This window comes from Chinchilla lanigera, unplaced genomic scaffold, assembly GCF_000276665.1.
Source record: "Chinchilla lanigera isolate Chin_1 unplaced genomic scaffold, ChiLan1.0 scaffold00154, whole genome shotgun sequence".
Taxonomy (NCBI): Eukaryota; Metazoa; Chordata; class Mammalia; order Rodentia; family Chinchillidae; genus Chinchilla; species Chinchilla lanigera.
This window is the reverse complement of record NW_004955555.1, coordinates 961,458-978,223: the sequence shown is the minus strand read 5'-3', so window position 1 is coordinate 978,223 and position 16,766 is coordinate 961,458. Positions and strand designations below refer to the sequence as shown.

General features: G+C 52.4%; 2 protein-coding genes across 3 annotated transcripts; both read left to right on the top strand.

The window, feature by feature from the left end:
• The first annotated feature begins 2,101 nt into the window (after nt 1–2,101).
• On the top strand, nt 2,102–8,879 carry Rps19 (ribosomal protein S19). Of its 2 annotated transcripts, XM_013508719.1 has the most exons (7): nt 2,102–2,204; nt 2,669–2,739; nt 2,836–2,936; nt 7,245–7,428; nt 7,543–7,633; nt 7,899–7,953; nt 8,814–8,879. In XM_013508719.1, exons 2-7 carry the CDS (start codon nt 2,669–2,671, stop codon nt 8,861–8,863), a joined length of 552 nt encoding a protein of 183 aa, XP_013364173.1. In that variant the 5' UTR covers nt 2,102–2,204; the 3' UTR covers nt 8,864–8,879. The 2 variants fall into 2 exon arrangements, with proteins under 2 accessions (XP_013364173.1, XP_005412476.1); XM_005412419.2 differs by lacking the exon at nt 7,543–7,633 and having other exon boundaries at nt 2,105–2,204.
• A 3,739-nt stretch (nt 8,880–12,618) lies between these two features.
• Nucleotides 12,619–16,702, top strand: Cd79a (CD79a molecule, immunoglobulin-associated alpha). The gene is made up of 5 exons (XM_005412414.2): nt 12,619–13,080; nt 14,516–14,815; nt 14,991–15,109; nt 15,632–15,700; nt 15,828–16,702. The coding sequence occupies exons 1-5, from the start codon at nt 13,002–13,004 to the stop codon at nt 15,939–15,941; spliced, it is 681 nt and encodes a 226-aa protein (XP_005412471.1). The 5' UTR covers nt 12,619–13,001; the 3' UTR covers nt 15,942–16,702.
• Nucleotides 16,703–16,766: the final 64 nt, after the last annotated feature.

Below are 16,766 nucleotides of genomic sequence, written 5' to 3'. Positions count from 1 at the left end.
TTTTAAACGAATAATTATTTAGTGGAGCTAGGGTACAGCTCAGTGGCATTACATTTGCCTAGACTATACAAGGGCTTCAGTTTATTTCAGTAGTGAAAGAAAGCGAGAAAAAAGAAAGTTATTTCCTGAGTTGACCAAAATAAACCAAGCTTAAATGATTCAGTACTGATTATTAGAAATGTACATCAAAAATGTTTAAAAAGTGAATATAAATTACCCAAGTAAATGGAATTTCCAGTTAAACATGCATATAGATGCATATTCAAGTGTTCAACAGGTGTTCTTTTTTTCTTCTTTTTTTTCTCCATGTGTTGATCTTGAGGGCAAAAAAAGACAAGATACTAAAAATATTCTCATGTTTTAAAATCAGTATGAGCTGGGCACCACTCCCACCTGTAGTCCCCGCTACAGGGAGGGTAAAGCAGGAGGGTCACTTGAGTCCAGGAGTTCTGGACTGCGGTGCCCTATGTTCATCAGGTGGTCACACGAGGTTTGTAATCAGAGCAGTGACCTCTGTGGAGCAAGAACCACCAGGTGGCCTAAGGACGGGTGAACCAGCCCATTTTGCAAATTAGAGCAGGTAAAGAATCCCGTACTGCTCAGTAAAAACTATGTGAGACACATTTCAACAGTATTCTGCTGAATAAAACCTTGTCTTAAACACATGCTTTTCTCATACTAGAAGCATTGCTGTTGTTGTTTGTTGCAGTGCTGGAGACTGAGCCGACAGTGGGATGCACTCACGCTAACTAAACAACTGCTCTACCACTGGGCTACATCCCTAAACCCAAGGTTTTCATTTTTAATAGTTATTAAACATATTGGTTTGTAAACTTATATAACATATTGACTCATATTTAAAACGTTTTGTACATACAATATCTCAATGTGGAAAATTTTTGGTTTTTTTGAGACAGTGTTGCTATGTAGCAAAGGCTGACCTTAAACTTGAAGTCTTCCTGCCTTGGCCTCCTGAGTGCTGGGATTACCAGCATGTGGCAGCACACCTGGTTTCAATGTGGAAATTTTTTGTATTGTTTGTACTGATGTTTTAAACTCTTAGTCTTTTCAATATTAAAAACACACACAAAGTATTTCTTTTCTGTAGCAAGTTAGTAATTTTATAAAACCATAAAGGTGTCCTTCATATTCATTGTTGTGGGCCTCATATCATGCATGTAATAATGCTATAGAACCAGTAACAGCCAAATGTTTAACTGCCCCTGGCTAGAATATGTGGTACACCATACAAGAGCAGTCACTTAAAATAGGAAAACAGTTGGGATCTTGGTGTGATTTTTTTTGTTGATTGGTTGAGGGTCTCACTGTAGTTTAGGCTGGCTTTAAATTCATTATTATAGCCCAGGCTGGTCTCGAACTCGTGGCACTCCTCCTGCCTCAGCCTCCCCAGTGCATGGATTACAGGCGTGCATCACCACAGCTGACATTTTTTTTTTTAAGTGACGAGACTAAAGCCAGAGGTTGTAAATACAGCCTGAGAAGCCGACAAAGCTAAAAGGAGAAAGCCTACATGCTGAATAGATTGCTGCACCAGGAGATAAAAATGAACTAATCCTACAAAGTCCCGCCTCTGCCTTTGCCCCTTCCCGCCTGCAACTCCTCATTCCACTCGAGTCGTCTCAGACGAACTGAAGCAATTTCCGCCCTAAGAAGGGTGGGGCTTCCACTGCCTCCTGCTCTCGCGATTACTGATGAAAAAGGGGAAGGTGGTGGCCATGGTTCTTCCTTGCCCTTCCCCTAGGTTCCCATCACAATTCCGCCCTTACTCTTCCTACTTCCGGCAAGACAAAAACCACTTCCATCCGGAAAAAAGGTGGCCTGCTTCCTGCCCAACTTGCCCCATATTTCCGCCCTCATAGTGATCTCCTCCGCTCTCTTTGCCGGCCTTGAACAACACAAAGGAAGCCAGGTTTCCCACCCAACTCCAGAAAGGAACTCTCCCCTCTATCACGCCACCCTCCAAGGAAAGAAAGCGGGCGAGTAAACACAGGAGTGTGCAACCTCACGCCCTTCCCATGTAGGCGGAGACAAAACTCCATTCGCCCTGAGAAAGGCGGAGCTACCCTAGCACTAGCCCCGATCTCGCGAGAACTTGGAACTCCCGCGAGACTCTACGCCCGACTTGTGCGCCCGGGAAACCCCGTCGTTCCCTTTCCCCTGGCTGGCAGCGCGGAGGCCGCACGGTAAGCGTGAGCTCCGGTTCAGATTGGGCGCAGGGCGTCAGGATTGGACTCCTCAGCTCCGGGACGCGTGTTTGAGGGTCCCGGGGCGTCCGGCGTGGTGCCGCCCCGCCCCCTGGGGCGGCCGCCACGTGCGAGCGGCAGGCCTGGACATGCCCGATCGGCGTGGTCTGGGAACCGAGAGGGTCTGCTGGGGAACGGAAGGTGCCTGGGGCGCGCAGAGGCGCGGTGATGCGGGGAAGGGCCCCGAGAGGCCTCCCGGCGGGGGTTGGACTAGTCGGTCCACCCTCCAGAGACCATGGGCGCCAGGGAGCTGCGCGGGACCGGGACCCGGGGTGAAACGCGCCCGGGGAGAGCGCGGGCGCTGCGGTTTAGCGCGCCGCAGGAGCGCGAGTGCTCTTCGGCCAGGGTCCTTGTCGCTCGTCTTCAGCAGGCTCGGTGCTCACGTGCGTGACCTTCTGTTGCAGATGCCTGGAGTTACTGTAAAAGACGTAAACCAGCAGGAGTTCGTCAGAGCTCTGGCAGCCTTCCTCAAAAAGTGAGTGTACGGGTTGAGGCTCAAAGTGGACGGGGGCTGGGGAAGGGAGTTTGTGGACGTTGACGAATTGTGCTTTTCTCATTGTCTTGGTCCTAGGTCCGGGAAGCTGAAAGTTCCCGAATGGGTGGACACAGTCAAGCTGGCCAAGCATAAAGAGCTTGCTCCCTACGATGAGAACTGGTTCTACACGCGAGCTGGTGAGGAACTGGGCCACGGGTTGCGGGTAGCAGGGCCCGAATGTGGATGGATCCCTTTCTTGCCCTCGTCCCCAAACTGTGATAGGAAGAGACCGCTTTCTGTCACCTTGTGGTTGCATGCGCCGTATTTTAGTTGTGGCTTCGAGGAGTCTGGAGACAGATGATTGTTGGTAGTTTTGTTTAGAGGTGCTCACTTTAGAGAGGCCACATTTGTTCTTAATGTCCATGCGGGTCAGACAGAGTTCAAATTAATTCCTACCGTTTAACAGTGATTTCAGGTACATTTAACCTTTGTTCACTTCAGTGAAGCTAATGATTGTATCAATACAGGATTATTGGGAGGAAAATACTTACAAGTTTGCCTGTCTGTTGCATAGTAACTCAAGGAAAGTCAGCTATATGTTTGCTTTTGTTCAGGTCACAATGCTAGCTAGCTCTTCCTCAGATCTAGTAAGGTATTTCTAACTAGATAGCCGGGGATCTAGGCACATTGCTCCCTGCTCTAAATCTTGACAAGATTCCCAAGTGTCCCAAAGAAAACTTGCAGATTTTGTGGTTGCCCTATGGTTGCCCTGTAGCAGCCCCCTCTGTTTTAATTTTCTAGTTGTATTTTGAATACATTCGCTGACTGCACAGTGTCAGTTCTTGTCTTTCTTAACATTTCAAGGTTCTGTAAGTTGTCATCTTTATAGAGACCTAACGGGATTGGGGAGTGCTGGAGTCTGCTGGAGTGGTAGCCTCTGAATGGGCCTTTACTAAAGTGCCTTAACTTCCAAATCTTCAGTCTTTTCCCTTTATGAAATGGTAACTCTAGCCTGGCCAGGTCTCATAAGTTAATAGGAAGAAAGCAGATTAAGTGAATTATAACAGTAACCCCAAGATGACTTCACCTTGGGCCTTGTACAAGTTGGCATGCACTTGGGCATCAAATGTCATTGAGGCCCAATTTGTTTCACTCTTTGGACTGGGCACGTGGGCACAGTATAGACTCACCCCAGCCTCTGACCTCTGGGGTCCAGAAGCTGAATGCTGAGGCAGGCAGGGTGGGCTGCATATTCATCCACACACCACTGTGTTTTTAGAAAACAGGAAGAGATGCTGACATCCCTGGCCACCCAAGTCCTGAGTGAGACACAGCCCTCCACCCTCCACATACCTGGAAAGCAAGGCTGCTTGGTCTTGAGTGCTCTTTGGTAATGTTCAAAGAGTTGGCAGGTCATGGCTGCTTTGGATTTAGGATTAGAAGGAAGTAGTCTAAATAACTTTTTCCCTTGGGTGGTGTGAATACACATTCTGTGTAACATGCAAAAAACCTAAATTGTGATCGGTTTTGTCTGATTTCACAGCTGATGTCAGGGAGATTTTAAGTAACATGTCCAGGGCCAGACAGCCAGTGATGCTGATCACAGCCCTGGGTAATAAGCCTAGGTGAGCCTGCTGGTCATGTTACAGTTGCTGTGACCCTTTCTTGCCCACTACACCCTTCCCAGACATCTCACAGTGGGTATGCACTTTCTACTTGCTACTGATCTCATCACCTGATGCTCTCTGCTGGGCCTTGCTTTCCCAGCCACTCTGCTGCGGCCTAAGAGCATTAGATTCTAGGCCCAAGGTTCATGTTTTTGTTGGGATGCTGCTACTCCAGGTTGTTGACACCACCACACAGCAGGTGCAGGGTAGTTGTGACAGATAGAATATTTACCTTCTGATCCTCTATAGAAGGTACTTGCCAATGCTCTTAAAATCTAGTGTTCTTATACCCAGCTCAGCCAATGGCAGTGTCGGTAAACCTATGGCATGTGTGCAGCATGGACAGTTGGTGTCATTGAGAGCTCTGGAAGTTCACCGTCACTGGCCTATACTCAGGTTATAGGATTAACCCCTCTGACAGGAAGCTGAGGTACAGCGTGGCGAAGTGATGTGGCTTCATGTGGCTGCAGTGGTGTTGGCAGTTTCTGTCATGTGGCTGTATTTGATCATTTCTTCTCCGGATGACAGGCGCTGGGCTGCCTGTTTTGGCCCCTAAGGGTTTGAGGCTGGGTACCCTCCAAGAGTACCTGTGGGCCAGCAGACAGATGTTGGTCTTGGAGCATGAAAAATGCAGCTCATGGAGAGGGCAAGACCCTCAAGCGGTGATCTGGACGAGAGGCAGGGCCACAGGATAAGTCCCAAGGTGGTGAGGTAGGGCTAATACTTCAGGAGAGTGGAGACCTCTGGAGGAGGGCTCAGTCCTGCTCAAGGGAGAGTTTTTGTGAAGGGGTGAGGTGTTGCCGTGTTTGGACTCTTTGACTTGTTTCTCAGAAGGGACTGCTTAGGAATAAGAGAAGAGTGCAGTGTGGTGTTCATTGGGGGCTTCTGATTGCTCATTAGGTGGAACTTGGTCCATCTCACCTCTGTGCAGGGCTAGCAACCCGCTCGTGCTATGGTACTGGATAAAATGAGGCCCAGCCAACACAGGGTGAATAAGGGTCAAAAAAGATGTTTCTTAGCAGTTTGGCAGGATCAGGGCAGACCACGGTGGGAGTATCCTCTACTTTTTTACTTAAGTCGGAATGGGGCCGTCTGTCTCCTCTTGGCCCACACTCTTGAGGTGCCAAGTTGCTGTGACCCGAGAAATCTTGGTCCCCCTGTGAGCTCAAGCACAGTGACTTGTATAGGTTTGGTTTGGTTTTGTTTTTTAAGAAATGGGCTATCACTCCGGAAGACACAGGGAAGGCACAAGGGCCTGTGGGGAAGCTGAGAAGCTGTTTGTGGCAGGACTTGGTTCGTCAGCCCTCTTAAATTCCAGCTGGGGTGGCCTGAATTTGTGTGCTTAGAACAAATGTTGAGGGGGTAGAAAAGAGGTCAGTTACACAGAATTCACAATTTTAGTTTTTACAGCTTCCAGTTTATAAAATAAATGCCGTTCTTGTGGGTCAGATAAATGACCTGACCCAGGTGGCCAGGCAGGACTTTGTGATCTGACCGAGATCGGTCTCCATGCTGTATGGTTTTATACAGCTCTGAGAAAATGTAAACCCCCACCGAAGGGTCCTGTAGGCTTTGTTTGATCTTGCTCCACTCGTCACCAGTCACCTTTAGTGCTGCTTCGCACACCACCTGGAGGCCTGGCAGCTCTGGACCCTGTCCCGGTGAGCCAAGGCCACCCGCTGTGTCCTGGTGAGCAGTCCCAGCTGGGCTTCTGTGGGTCGTGTCTTCGAGCAGCTGGCCTCTTTGCCCCAGTGCACCCAGAGCCTGAAGACAGTCCAGTGAAGGTGTGGGATGGACCAGCCAACCAACCATGGCCATTGGGCATTTGAACTGCTCTTCAGGGGTGTCTTCCAGTGGTGTCACCCCTGGCAGAAAGATTGGGGGGGAAAGAAAGATGGGGCAGAAAGATGAGGGGCCTCCCACCTCATCTAGTCAGTTACAACACTGTTCAGCCCCTGCCTCTTCAGTGACAGAGCAGGCAGTCCCTCTAGGGCTGGGAGACATGGCCATTGAGTACTGTCTGGAGCCTCAGTTTCCCTTTCTCGGAAGGAGAGCAGCATGTGATAAATACCAGTGAGTCTTTACTGACCGGCTCTGGGGGCTTACTCCTACCCCCGGGCTCAGGTTAGGTGGCCAGGCTCCCACTCCATGGCACATCGGAGAAGGCGGTATCTCAACTGGCTTTTACTAGAGCTTGCTGTCCTGGCAAAGGTATTTTCCTGGGGTGACTGGGCAGAACTTGCCCAAACCTGTCGGGGATGAGAACCCCCAAGTCCACACAGAGGGCAGCGCACATTCCACATTGGGCGCTTTCACTACGTAGTGTCATTTCCTGAGCTCGACCCTGCTGGCATGGCCAGGGAGCTGCACTCAGGAGTAGATCCTCTCACCACTCTGCGTCTCAGGCACACGGAGGTAGAAATGGGTATAGTTTTCTTGAGACAGGGTCTCACTATGAGTCCAGGCTGGCCTCAGACTCTCTTCAGTGATCCTCCTGCCTTATCCTCTTAAGTGCCAGGATTACACACGTGCTGCACTGCCACCCATCTTTGTTGCTTTTCTTAAATGTTTGCTGAGCTCCATCTCAGTGGGGTACTGTTACCCAGTAAAAGCTAAAACCTTGGCCCTGGAGAAGGAGAGTCCTGCCCAGAGCGTTTGACCAGCTTAGCCATGGACAAGCTGGGGTGAAGGACAAGAAGGACGTCGGTACTGGGTCCTGGTATTTTTCATTTCCTTCCTTATGCGATGGTGAAGATTCGCTGTTTGGTGACACATTGTATATGTGACCTTCATCTCCCTGAGAAGGGTCCTCAGACTCCCTCTCACCCCCACCTCCAGCTTCCACAGCACGGCACCTGTACCTCCGGGGTGGCGCAGGGGTTGGCTCCATGACCAAGATCTATGGTGGACGTCAGAGGAATGGCGTCATGCCCAGCCACTTCAGCCGAGGCTCCAAGAGTGTGGCGCGCCGAGTTCTCCAAGCCCTGGAGGGGCTGAAAATGGTGGAAAAGGACCAAGATGGGTAAGCAGTGGGAGGTTGAGAGCCAGCCCTGCCCACAATCAGCTAGAGTGGAGCTGCCATGTGCCGCTCCCGTGGATGGAGCAGGTTGCCAAATGCTCTGCCCCTGCCCCTCAGGCCTCAGAGGCAGGCAGGGGATTCAGCAGAAACGCAAACAGTGAGAGCCTCACCCCGACCTCTCTGGCTGACTTCCTCGGGCTCTGGGAAGGTAATTTAGCGACTGTCCGCTTTCATTAGCCTGCTCGTTAACTTTTCCCAATTGATTTTTTCGGGGCTTTTGATCTAATGCTTGCACAAACGACACCCCGTCAGTTCCCAGGAGGGCTCCTGCTCCTTCCCCCAGCTCATTAGAATGTAGCCGACTGGAGCCCTAGTATGACTTGGCTGTGGCTGGCGTCATGTGGTCCCACGGCCAGGAGCCTTCTTGCAAGGCCTGTTCTCACGGGGGACTGCATAACTCTTCCCTTCTGCAGGGGCCGCAAGCTGACACCTCAGGGACAGAGAGATCTGGACAGAATCGCCGGACAGGTGAGGCATCCGTGCAGGCCTGAGCCAGGTCCCTTGATCACTGTAGGCATTTCCAGAGCCGCTTGTCACGTAGATCTTACTTCCTCCCAGGGAAGGCTTCCCAAGGGCAGGGAAAAGAATATTTCTGACATTTTCTGCCAGAGAAGCTTGGAAGTTTGAGTGCTGGCATAGAGGGAACCTAGGCCCAGCATGTTCCTGGGTGCATACCTGCACCCCACACTTGCTCCCCTCCTCCCTGGTCAGCCTTAGGGTTCTGACTACGATATTTCCTTACTTGTTTCTGCTGGGCACCACGCAGGGCAACATGGGAAAGGCTGAGGTGGGAGCAGCACTCTGGTTCAGGTCTCGGCCCGGATCCTGGCTGGCCTGCACTCAAACAGGGTCACTTCCTCCCTGCAGTCTCCCTGTGAACGTGTGATCTACTCCCACCTTCAAGAGTGGTGGTGAGGATTCCTCAGGCCACAGTACAACAGGACCTCCTAGGGGCCTTTGTCAAAGAACGGCGGGTGGGGAGCCAGCATGGAGGTAGATGCGTGTGATCAGCATCCTGGGAGGCAGGCCGGAGGATTGAGGCCAGTCTGAACCACATTTATTTCTGGCAGTAATTGGGTGACCTGGAAAAAAGACCTCTTTTAGAGCAGAACCGGCACGACTGTCAGTGTGAGGGGTGGCCCTTCTCACAGGATTCTGTTTCATTTCCTGGAGCCTAGTTTCTAAGTCTCTAACCTGGGGGTGCCCATGGTTGTAAGAAGTTGGATGAGATGAAGACATTTGGTGTTAGGGGGGTAGAGGGTAGCTAACTGCACACAGTGTACCTGAGCAGAATCTCTGCTGATCTTACTTCTCCGTCTTTCCCCCAGGTGGCAGCTGCCAACAAGAAGCATTAGAACAAAGGATGCTGGGTGAATAAATAGCCTCGTTCGTAATCCTGGTCTGGGTCTCTTAATCGGCTGTTCCTTGTGGGTATGAGGATGGAGTGCTTCCCTCTGTAGAGGGACTAGGAGTCCCTGGACAGTCGTGTCCCCAAATTGGCAAGGCCTGAGACCCACCTAGAGAGTTGGTGGGGCAGGACCCAGGGGCCTCTGCCTCGCCAAACCCCAAAAGGGGTGGTGCCAAAGTTCACACTGCCACCTAAGGCTGCCGAGGTTGGGCTTGACCTTGTGCCCTTCTGCATGGCAGTCCTGCTCCCTTTCCAGGCAGGACATGCGCATGGCACCCGGGAATGGACTCATTACAGTGTCGTCAAAAACTAAGAAGCTGAACCTGAAGTATCAGGGCCGATGGGTCCTGCACCAAGTGGGGAATGGAGTTGCCGCCCTTCCTGGCTTGGAAGTTGCCAGGGTCAGAAATACGTGTTCACTACAACCTACTGCGTGCCAGTGCTGCCAGAAATACAGAAATATTCCCAGCAACCCTTGTGAAGTAGGTGCCAACAGCATCTAGATTTTGGTGATAGAAGTCACATTTTGCTGGAAAGAGGCCAAGCCCTCCTTTAAACCCTCCTGATAGAGTGTTCTGTCCCTCAAGTAAAGGAGACAATAGAAACAATGCCCTAAGGATTGTGCTTGGTGTGGCCCTGGACCAGTCACGACCCTGTTCTAGGACGTTTTGTGAGACAGTCACTGGTCAGGGGTGGCCTTGAACTCACTATGTACTCTAGGCTGGCCATCCTGCCTCAGCCTTCCAGAGTGCTGGGATAATACGTGTTCCTCCACACCCACCTCTCCCTTTCCCCTTTTGCCCACTGGGGATGAGAACATTCCTAGAGCTGACGGGAGTTCAGTGCTAAGTCATACACACAGGGACAGGACATCCGGGATCCTGGGTAAGTGAGGTGCTCAGACTGCCTGGACCCTGGGGTAAGCAGGAATCATGAGCCTTCACCCCTTCAGCCATTGGGGGGCGGTCGAGGGCATGAGAAGCAGTTTGATCAGCTGAAAGAACCTGGATTCCTAGGGGCTTCCAGCAGAGGATCCATACTTATTCCTAGGGGGGAACTGAGGCACAGACCAGTGCCTGAGTCTGTGCCTAAACACCTGAGTCTCTGGAGGAAGGGGGCCCCGAGGGTCAGAACCCTGTCCTAGGAACTGAGTTAGTGCACTTTGTGTGCAACTTGGAGGGAGTTGGTTATACTCACGTTACGGGAGAAGAAACTGTGTGCGCGCGCGCGCTGAATCTCAGATTCTCAAAACCTATGCCAGTAGGCATAGACAAACCTTTTAGAACTTCCACCAATGATACAAACTGCCTGCTGGGGCACATGTGCCATACGTTTGCCACCACTGGCCTATGCTTTTCCATGTGGGTGACAGTTAAAACTATTTTTAAATTACTAAATATTTCAGGCATGCAAAACAGTATTCATAACAGTATAACAAAAACTCAGAAACTCACTAGTTTAAGAAGTAATTACAACGGTGGGGCTATAGCTCAGTGGTACAGCACCTGCCTGGTAAGTGCAAGGTCCTAAGTTTGATTCCCAGTACCAAAAAAAAAAAATTATCCAGGTGTGGCAAATACCTAATCCCAGCACTGTGGGAGGCTGAGGCAGGAGTTTTGCAAGATTGATATAGCTCAGTGCACAAGCCCTGGGTTTAAGCCCCAGCACCAGGAAAAGAAAAAAAAAAAAGATTAAATTTGGTGGCACATGCCTATAATCCCAGCTTTTTTGGGGGGTGGGGGAAGGCTGAGGTAAAAGATCCACAAGTTCAAAGCTAGCCCTAGGAAATTTAGGAGGACCCTGTCTCAAAAAACAAAATTAAGTATGGTGGCACATGCCTAGAATCCCACCATTGAGGGAGGCTGAGGCAGGAAGTTCACAAGCTTAAGTCCTGCCTGGGCAAGTTAATAAGGCCTGTCTCAAAAGTGCTGGAGACTCAGTGGTAGAACATCCATGGGTTTAATCCTGAATACTGCAAAAATAGGTAAATAGGATAGATGATAGAAAGATCATAGATAGATACAGACACAGACAGGCAAACCAAAACAGGCAGAGCTATTTGTATGCCCTTCCTCAGTCCCAGCCCTCCTCACTTCCCCAGAACTGAATCCCCACCTCAGGAACAAGGCATGTATAACGATATGGGTTTCTAGCTCTACCACAAACATGTAGTGAACCATCACACAGCATTTTGCCTTCGGCGTGGGGGGACAGGGTCTCACTGTGTAGTTCAGGCTGGCCTGGAACTCACACCAATCTTGCCTCAGCCTCCCCAGTGCTAGGATTACAGGCGTATGCTATGATGCCCGGGGTTTTTTGCCTTTTCAAAACAAATCAACTACACTGTGCTACACTGTTTTTTCTTGACCTCATGTTCCTGAGATGCGGCTATACTGACCCTTCTTCTACTCTATGGTATTCTGTTGCCTGACTGTCCCACAGTTGTTACTTCTATCTCCTATAAATGGATTGTTGGTTTGTTGCTCAATTTTTCCCACCAAAAATCTCCCCCATGTTGAGTTTTTTCCCTGCCCATCTATCTGCAAGTGTGTGCGAAGGTTCCCTAACTACTCAACATCTCCGCTCTCCCCACTCCGACCTAATTTCCCTGGCCAAGAATGACTGGCAAAAAGGAACCTGGGAACCACACAGAACTGACTTCCAATGGTGTCACAGACCTGTGAGCCTAGCACACTGGGAGGCTGAGGGAGGAAATTCACACATTCAAACTCAGCCTGGGCAACTGAGCAACTTAGCGAAAACTTGTCTCAAAATCAAAATAATGGGGCTGGGGATTTAGCTCAGCGGCACAGAGCCTGCCTGGCAAGCGCAAGGTCGTGAGTTCGATTCCCGGTACTGGAAAAAAAACAAAAACAAAATAAAAATAAAAATAATAAAAGGCCAAGGTTGTACTTCATTGTGAAAGCCCTGAATTCAATCCCCAATATTGGAAAAACAAAAAAGGGGGTGACCATGAAACCTTGCTGCACACGGCTCCCCCACTCACAGACTGTAAGGCACCGGGCAAGTGACAAGCTGACTCCCAGGTTTCTTCCTCTAAAAAGGGGGCTGCTGGGGATTTAGCTCAGTGCCATAAGTGCCTGCCTGGCAAGCGCAAGGTCGTGAGTTTGATCCCCGGTACCACAAAAAAAAAAAAAATTTGATCTCAGATTATACATTGGGGCTGGGGATTTAGCTCAGTGGCACAGTGCCTGCCTGGCAAGCGCGAGGTCGTGAGTTCAATTCCCAGTACCAGAAAAACACCAAAAAAGTTTTTTAAAAATTTAAAAAAAAAAAGAGGAGGGGCTGCCTGACATGGGAGGTCAACATGAAAGAACTCTAGTAAAGAGCTGATCATGGGGAAGCTCACAAGTTTGAGGCCAGCCTGGGCAATTCAGAGAAATCGTCTCAAAGTCAGAATATTAAAAATAAATGGCTGAGAGGGTAGCACAACAGTAGAGGACTTGCATAGTATACCTGCAGTCCTGAGTTTGATTGCCCAGGGCCACCAAAAAACAAACAAACAAACAAACAGGGCTGAGGACAAAAGGTGCTGCCTAGTCACACAGGCAGTTCTCAGAGGATCTGCCTGCACTGTTTATTCCTTCCCAGCACAGAGCACCTGCCACGGACCAGGCCCTGTGTTCCGCGCTGCGCCTCTGCAACCCCTCTAAGTCCCGCCCCGCCCCAACAAGCTAAGAACAGAAGCTCAGAGGGGATGTTTTGCCTAAGGTCCAGGAAGGGCACAATCTGATCTCAGGACCAACCCACACAGACCTGCCTGCAGCAGGCCACCGCACCTGGAACTCCGGCTCCCCCAGGCTTCTTTCCCAAGACTTGGTGATGAGGGGCAGGGGTGGGGCTTGAATCAGCCTCTTCTCCCCCTCAAGTAGCTGTGCCTCAGGGGAACTGTGGCTGCCACAGGTGCAGGAGCAGTTCCCCTCGACTGGCCTAAAGCACACAGGCAGGGGCTGCCCAAAGGGCCCAGCAGTGAAGGCTACTGGAGCCTATCTCCGGCAAGGCTGGGCAGGAAGTGGGGTGGGGTTTGGGGTGGAATCCGATACCCCAGGACCGCTGCAACCTAGATTCATCAACCTACTGAAAGAAGATGCCTGGGGGTACAGGAATTTTCCCAGCTCCGCCGCCGGCCACCGTCCTCCTCTTCTTGCTGTCTGCAGCTTGTTTGGGTATGTGGCCAAAGGGCAGGTGCTGGGGCCTGGGGAGGCTGGAAGGAGGGCACAGGCAGAGGAAGGGTGCTGTCAGGGAGAGGAGTCAGAAGAAGGTCGCGCTGGGGGCGGCCCATGTGGAAAGCACACACATGGGTCAGTTTGGGGATTGGGGGTTTGACTGACCCAGTATGTCCCCAGCTGTGCCAAGATAAAGCTGAAGGAGCCTCGGCAAATCCTACGGGGTGTCCGCTGCACCACGAAGGGAGGCAAGATTGAGAGTTCCATCCCCCACCCAACCTTTGTCCACACAAGTCAAAATAAGGAACTAAGGTGGTTCTCACTGAGCACCAGGGCTGGGGACAGGAAGGGGACTTGGGGGTGGTACTGAGCATCAGAGGAGAAAAAAAAGCTGTCCCCTTCTCTGCCTTAAATCTCAGGGGCCCCCTGTGTAAGCCCCTTCCCTGTAAGGGGAACAGGGTGTGCCTCATTAGCCCCTTCCTCCTCGCCCGCCCTTCCCTGCCCCCACCCAAGGCCAGCTGACTGGGACTGGGACTGCGCCCGAAGTTCAAACAGGAAGGTCACTCACCCAAGTGACACTAGCAACAGCGATCAGAGCTTATGTCTGCCTTAAGCCTGTGAGCATGAGGTACTCAGCCTGGCTCCCATCTGCTCCTACTCACTTCCTGACCTCCCTGCAGAAGCCCGGAGCGGGCCATGTGGACGGGCCCGCGGAGGCTGAGAGCTGAGGCTTCCCAGAGGAGCCCCGAGCGGACAGCACTGGCCCCAGACAACCGCTGTCTCCCTCAGAAACACCCCTGTCTGCTTCCAGCTGTAACCCCTCCCTATGCTGTGGCCCAGCCCGAGGAGGACTGGACCCACCTCTGACCCCCAGGCTGCCACAGGAAGGATACAAAGAATGAGGGTTGCCCCGGGCTGCTACAGAGAACGAGGGACGCCTCAGGCCCGAAGACTGCTCTGCAGCGCCCAGGCAGGGACAGGCCGTGGAGCTGGGAGTTTGTGCTCTAGGGCCACTTCCCTCCCTGGGCCTCAGCCGCCTTGCTGTACAAGGGACCCTAGTTCTCAGGGTTTAGGGTTGGTGACACAAGGTAAAGTGCCCTGTGCAGAGCTGACCTGACGCTGGGAGACCACAGTGGGCTGCAGGAGGACGGCTGCCTGAGCTGACTCAGGAGGAGCTCTGGGCAGGAGCACTTCAGCGCCAGGACACCAGACATCCAAAAACCAGCACGCACAGGACACAGTTGACATGCAGAAGAGGCCAGGGCTTTAGACGGACTTACCCACCATACTCTCCTCCTCCTGGATGTTGACACCCTACACACAAGGAGTGACATCACTCCCTGGCCACTCCCGGGGAGCACCACAGCTGCAGGAGCCAGGGCTGAGGACGGCGGTACTGTCTCCGCTCCCTGACCCACTGGCTGCTTCTCAACAGGACCTGGGTGCCAGGCCACCCTGTTGGTGCACAAGGGCCCGACGTCAGTGACAGTGAGCACCGGGAGCGAGGCCCACCTCGAGTGCCTGAACAACGGCAGCAGCAACTCCACCGTCACTTGGTGGCACATCCTCCAGGGCAACTATACGTGGAGCCCTGTGCTCCTGGGCGAGGGCAAAGGCCGCAAGGGGGAGTGGGTCATCCCGAATGTGAACAAGAGCCACGGGGGCATATACCGCTGCCGAGTGGAAGACCAAGGGACGTTCATGCACTCCTGTGGCACCTACCTCCGAGTGCGCGGTGAGTGGCTCGGACCCTGGCCCCAGTTCCCCTGCTCCAGCTGGAGCAGGCTTTGCTCTTCTGTTGAGTGTCTTCCCATGGGCCACTGCGGGAGGGGGCCTTCCAGGGGGATGGGGGATGGGGATGTTGGGAGGGCAGGAGGTGCAGGCCTGTGAGCAGTACCCGCTCCTCACAGAGCCACCCCCCAGACCCTTCCTGGCCATGGGAGAGGGGACCAAGAATCGCATCATCACAGCGGAGGGGATCATCCTGCTGTTCTGTGCAGTGGTGCCTGGGACGCTGCTGTTGTTCAGGGTGAGCCCCCAAGGGACCCAGAGTCAGGACGCGAGGGCCTGGGCTGCCGTTCCCAAGGGTGCCCCTCCAAAGCTTGGGAACCGGAATGTACCCACCTCTCAGGGACTGTGCCAGTTAGATGAGCCAATGCAATGAAAGGGCTTTAAACGGTGCTGGCCCAAGGGCTGTCCTCACTGCTTCCTCTTCCCGGCATCCCCACTGTCGCCCTGCACACACCTCAGAGCGCTGTCCCCAAAGATGCAGCAGAGGCCCAGGAAGAAGGGGGTTAGGGGTCCTCCTGGAGTCATCTGCTCCTGTGACTGCTTGGGCCACAGGGCAACTGTTATTATTTACTACTATTGTTGTTATTCATGGAGAATAATAAGGCAGTGCAGACAGCCAAAATGACAGTAGCTCTGGACCCAGAGAGACCTGCCACATACTGGGTATGTGGTATGTCCCTTACCCTTGTGGAAAAACACCTCCTAGAGGCATCCAGGAGCGTCTGAAAAGCTGTTTGTTCCTCCTTCTCACCCTCCGCAGAAGCGCTGGCAGAACGAGAAGTTTGGGGTGGACCCCCAGGATGACTATGAAGATGAAAATCTTTATGAGGTGAGCAGAGGTTGGGAATGGGCAGGGTAGGGGCAGGTGCACTTCGGATCCCCCCTTGGGGTTGATGGCAGGAGGGGCAGGGACCCCAGGCTTCGGGGTACTGATGTCCACGGCCGTGTCCCCCCAGGGCCTGAACCTCGATGACTGCTCCATGTACGAAGACATCTCCCGGGGCCTCCAGGGCACCTACCAGGATGTGGGCAACCTCCACATTGGAGACGTGCAGCTGGAGAAGCCATGACTACCACCCGCACACATCGGGAAGCCCCTGCCTGCTGTGTGCCCCCACCCCCCAGTGCCTCTTCTTACTCTCCGGGACCATCCTTTTTCCTCCTCCCCCAGCGTCCCAACCCCCACCTAAGCCAGTCCGCCCCCTGCTCTTTCCCAGGCTCCCTCCCCAGTGGGTAATGAGGCCTTAATCGCTGCCTCTAGGGGAGCTGATTGCAGCAGCCTCTTAGTGTCACCGCCCCCCCATCTGTCACGGCCACTTAGTGATAATAAATCCTTCCCAACTGCAGACCTTGGCGGGAGTCATGGATCTCATGAGGATGACTCCCTCCTTCCCTGGGACCCAGCCTAGGCCTCCTCCTCCTCCAGACCCAGGATTGTGTGCCCAACCCCTCCGCTACCCACTCCCCACACCTGGAATCAAATAGCCAGTCTTAGTCTCTTCCACCCCCTAAAAAAACAGGAAGTCCCTTGGGTAAGTCCCCACCCCAGTAAAAGGGCTCCTCTACACTGCCCCACCCACACCCTGTCTCTAAGCAAAGAGATTTTTTTGAGATATGGTTTTGATATGTAGTTCAGGCTGGCCTTGGATTCACTATTTAGCCCAGCCTTCCTTTGAACTCACAGAGATTCTCCTGCCTCAGCCTCCCAAATGCTGGGATTTCAGACATGCGCCATCAAACCTGACATTACCAAAATTTTTACATGTATTCAGCTCTGGAAACGGGACTATGTTGTGGGATGGTAGTAAAATCCCCCACGGGTTGACCTGCAGAGGTGGATTTGAAGTCTGTCGCTCTAACTTGGGCACGGGGCAGAGACAGTGACAGAGAGAAAC

Coding starts and splice junctions, on each gene's coding strand:
- Rps19 (XM_013508719.1), top strand. CDS start 2,669: ATGCCTGGAGTTACTGTAAAAGACGTAAACCAGCAGGAGTTCGTCAGA. Junction 2,937..7,244: donor CTGGTTCTACACGCGAGCTG/GTGAGGAACTGG, acceptor CCCCACCTCCAG/CTTCCACAGCACGGCACCTG. Junction 7,429..7,542: donor GTGGAAAAGGACCAAGATGG/GTAAGCAGTGGG, acceptor CCTGCCCCTCAG/GCCTCAGAGGCAGGCAGGGG.
- Cd79a (XM_005412414.2), top strand. CDS start 13,002: ATGCCTGGGGGTACAGGAATTTTCCCAGCTCCGCCGCCGGCCACCGTC. Junction 13,081..14,515: donor GCTGTCTGCAGCTTGTTTGG/GTATGTGGCCAA, acceptor GCTTCTCAACAG/GACCTGGGTGCCAGGCCACC. Junction 15,110..15,631: donor GGACGCTGCTGTTGTTCAGG/GTGAGCCCCCAA, acceptor CACCCTCCGCAG/AAGCGCTGGCAGAACGAGAA.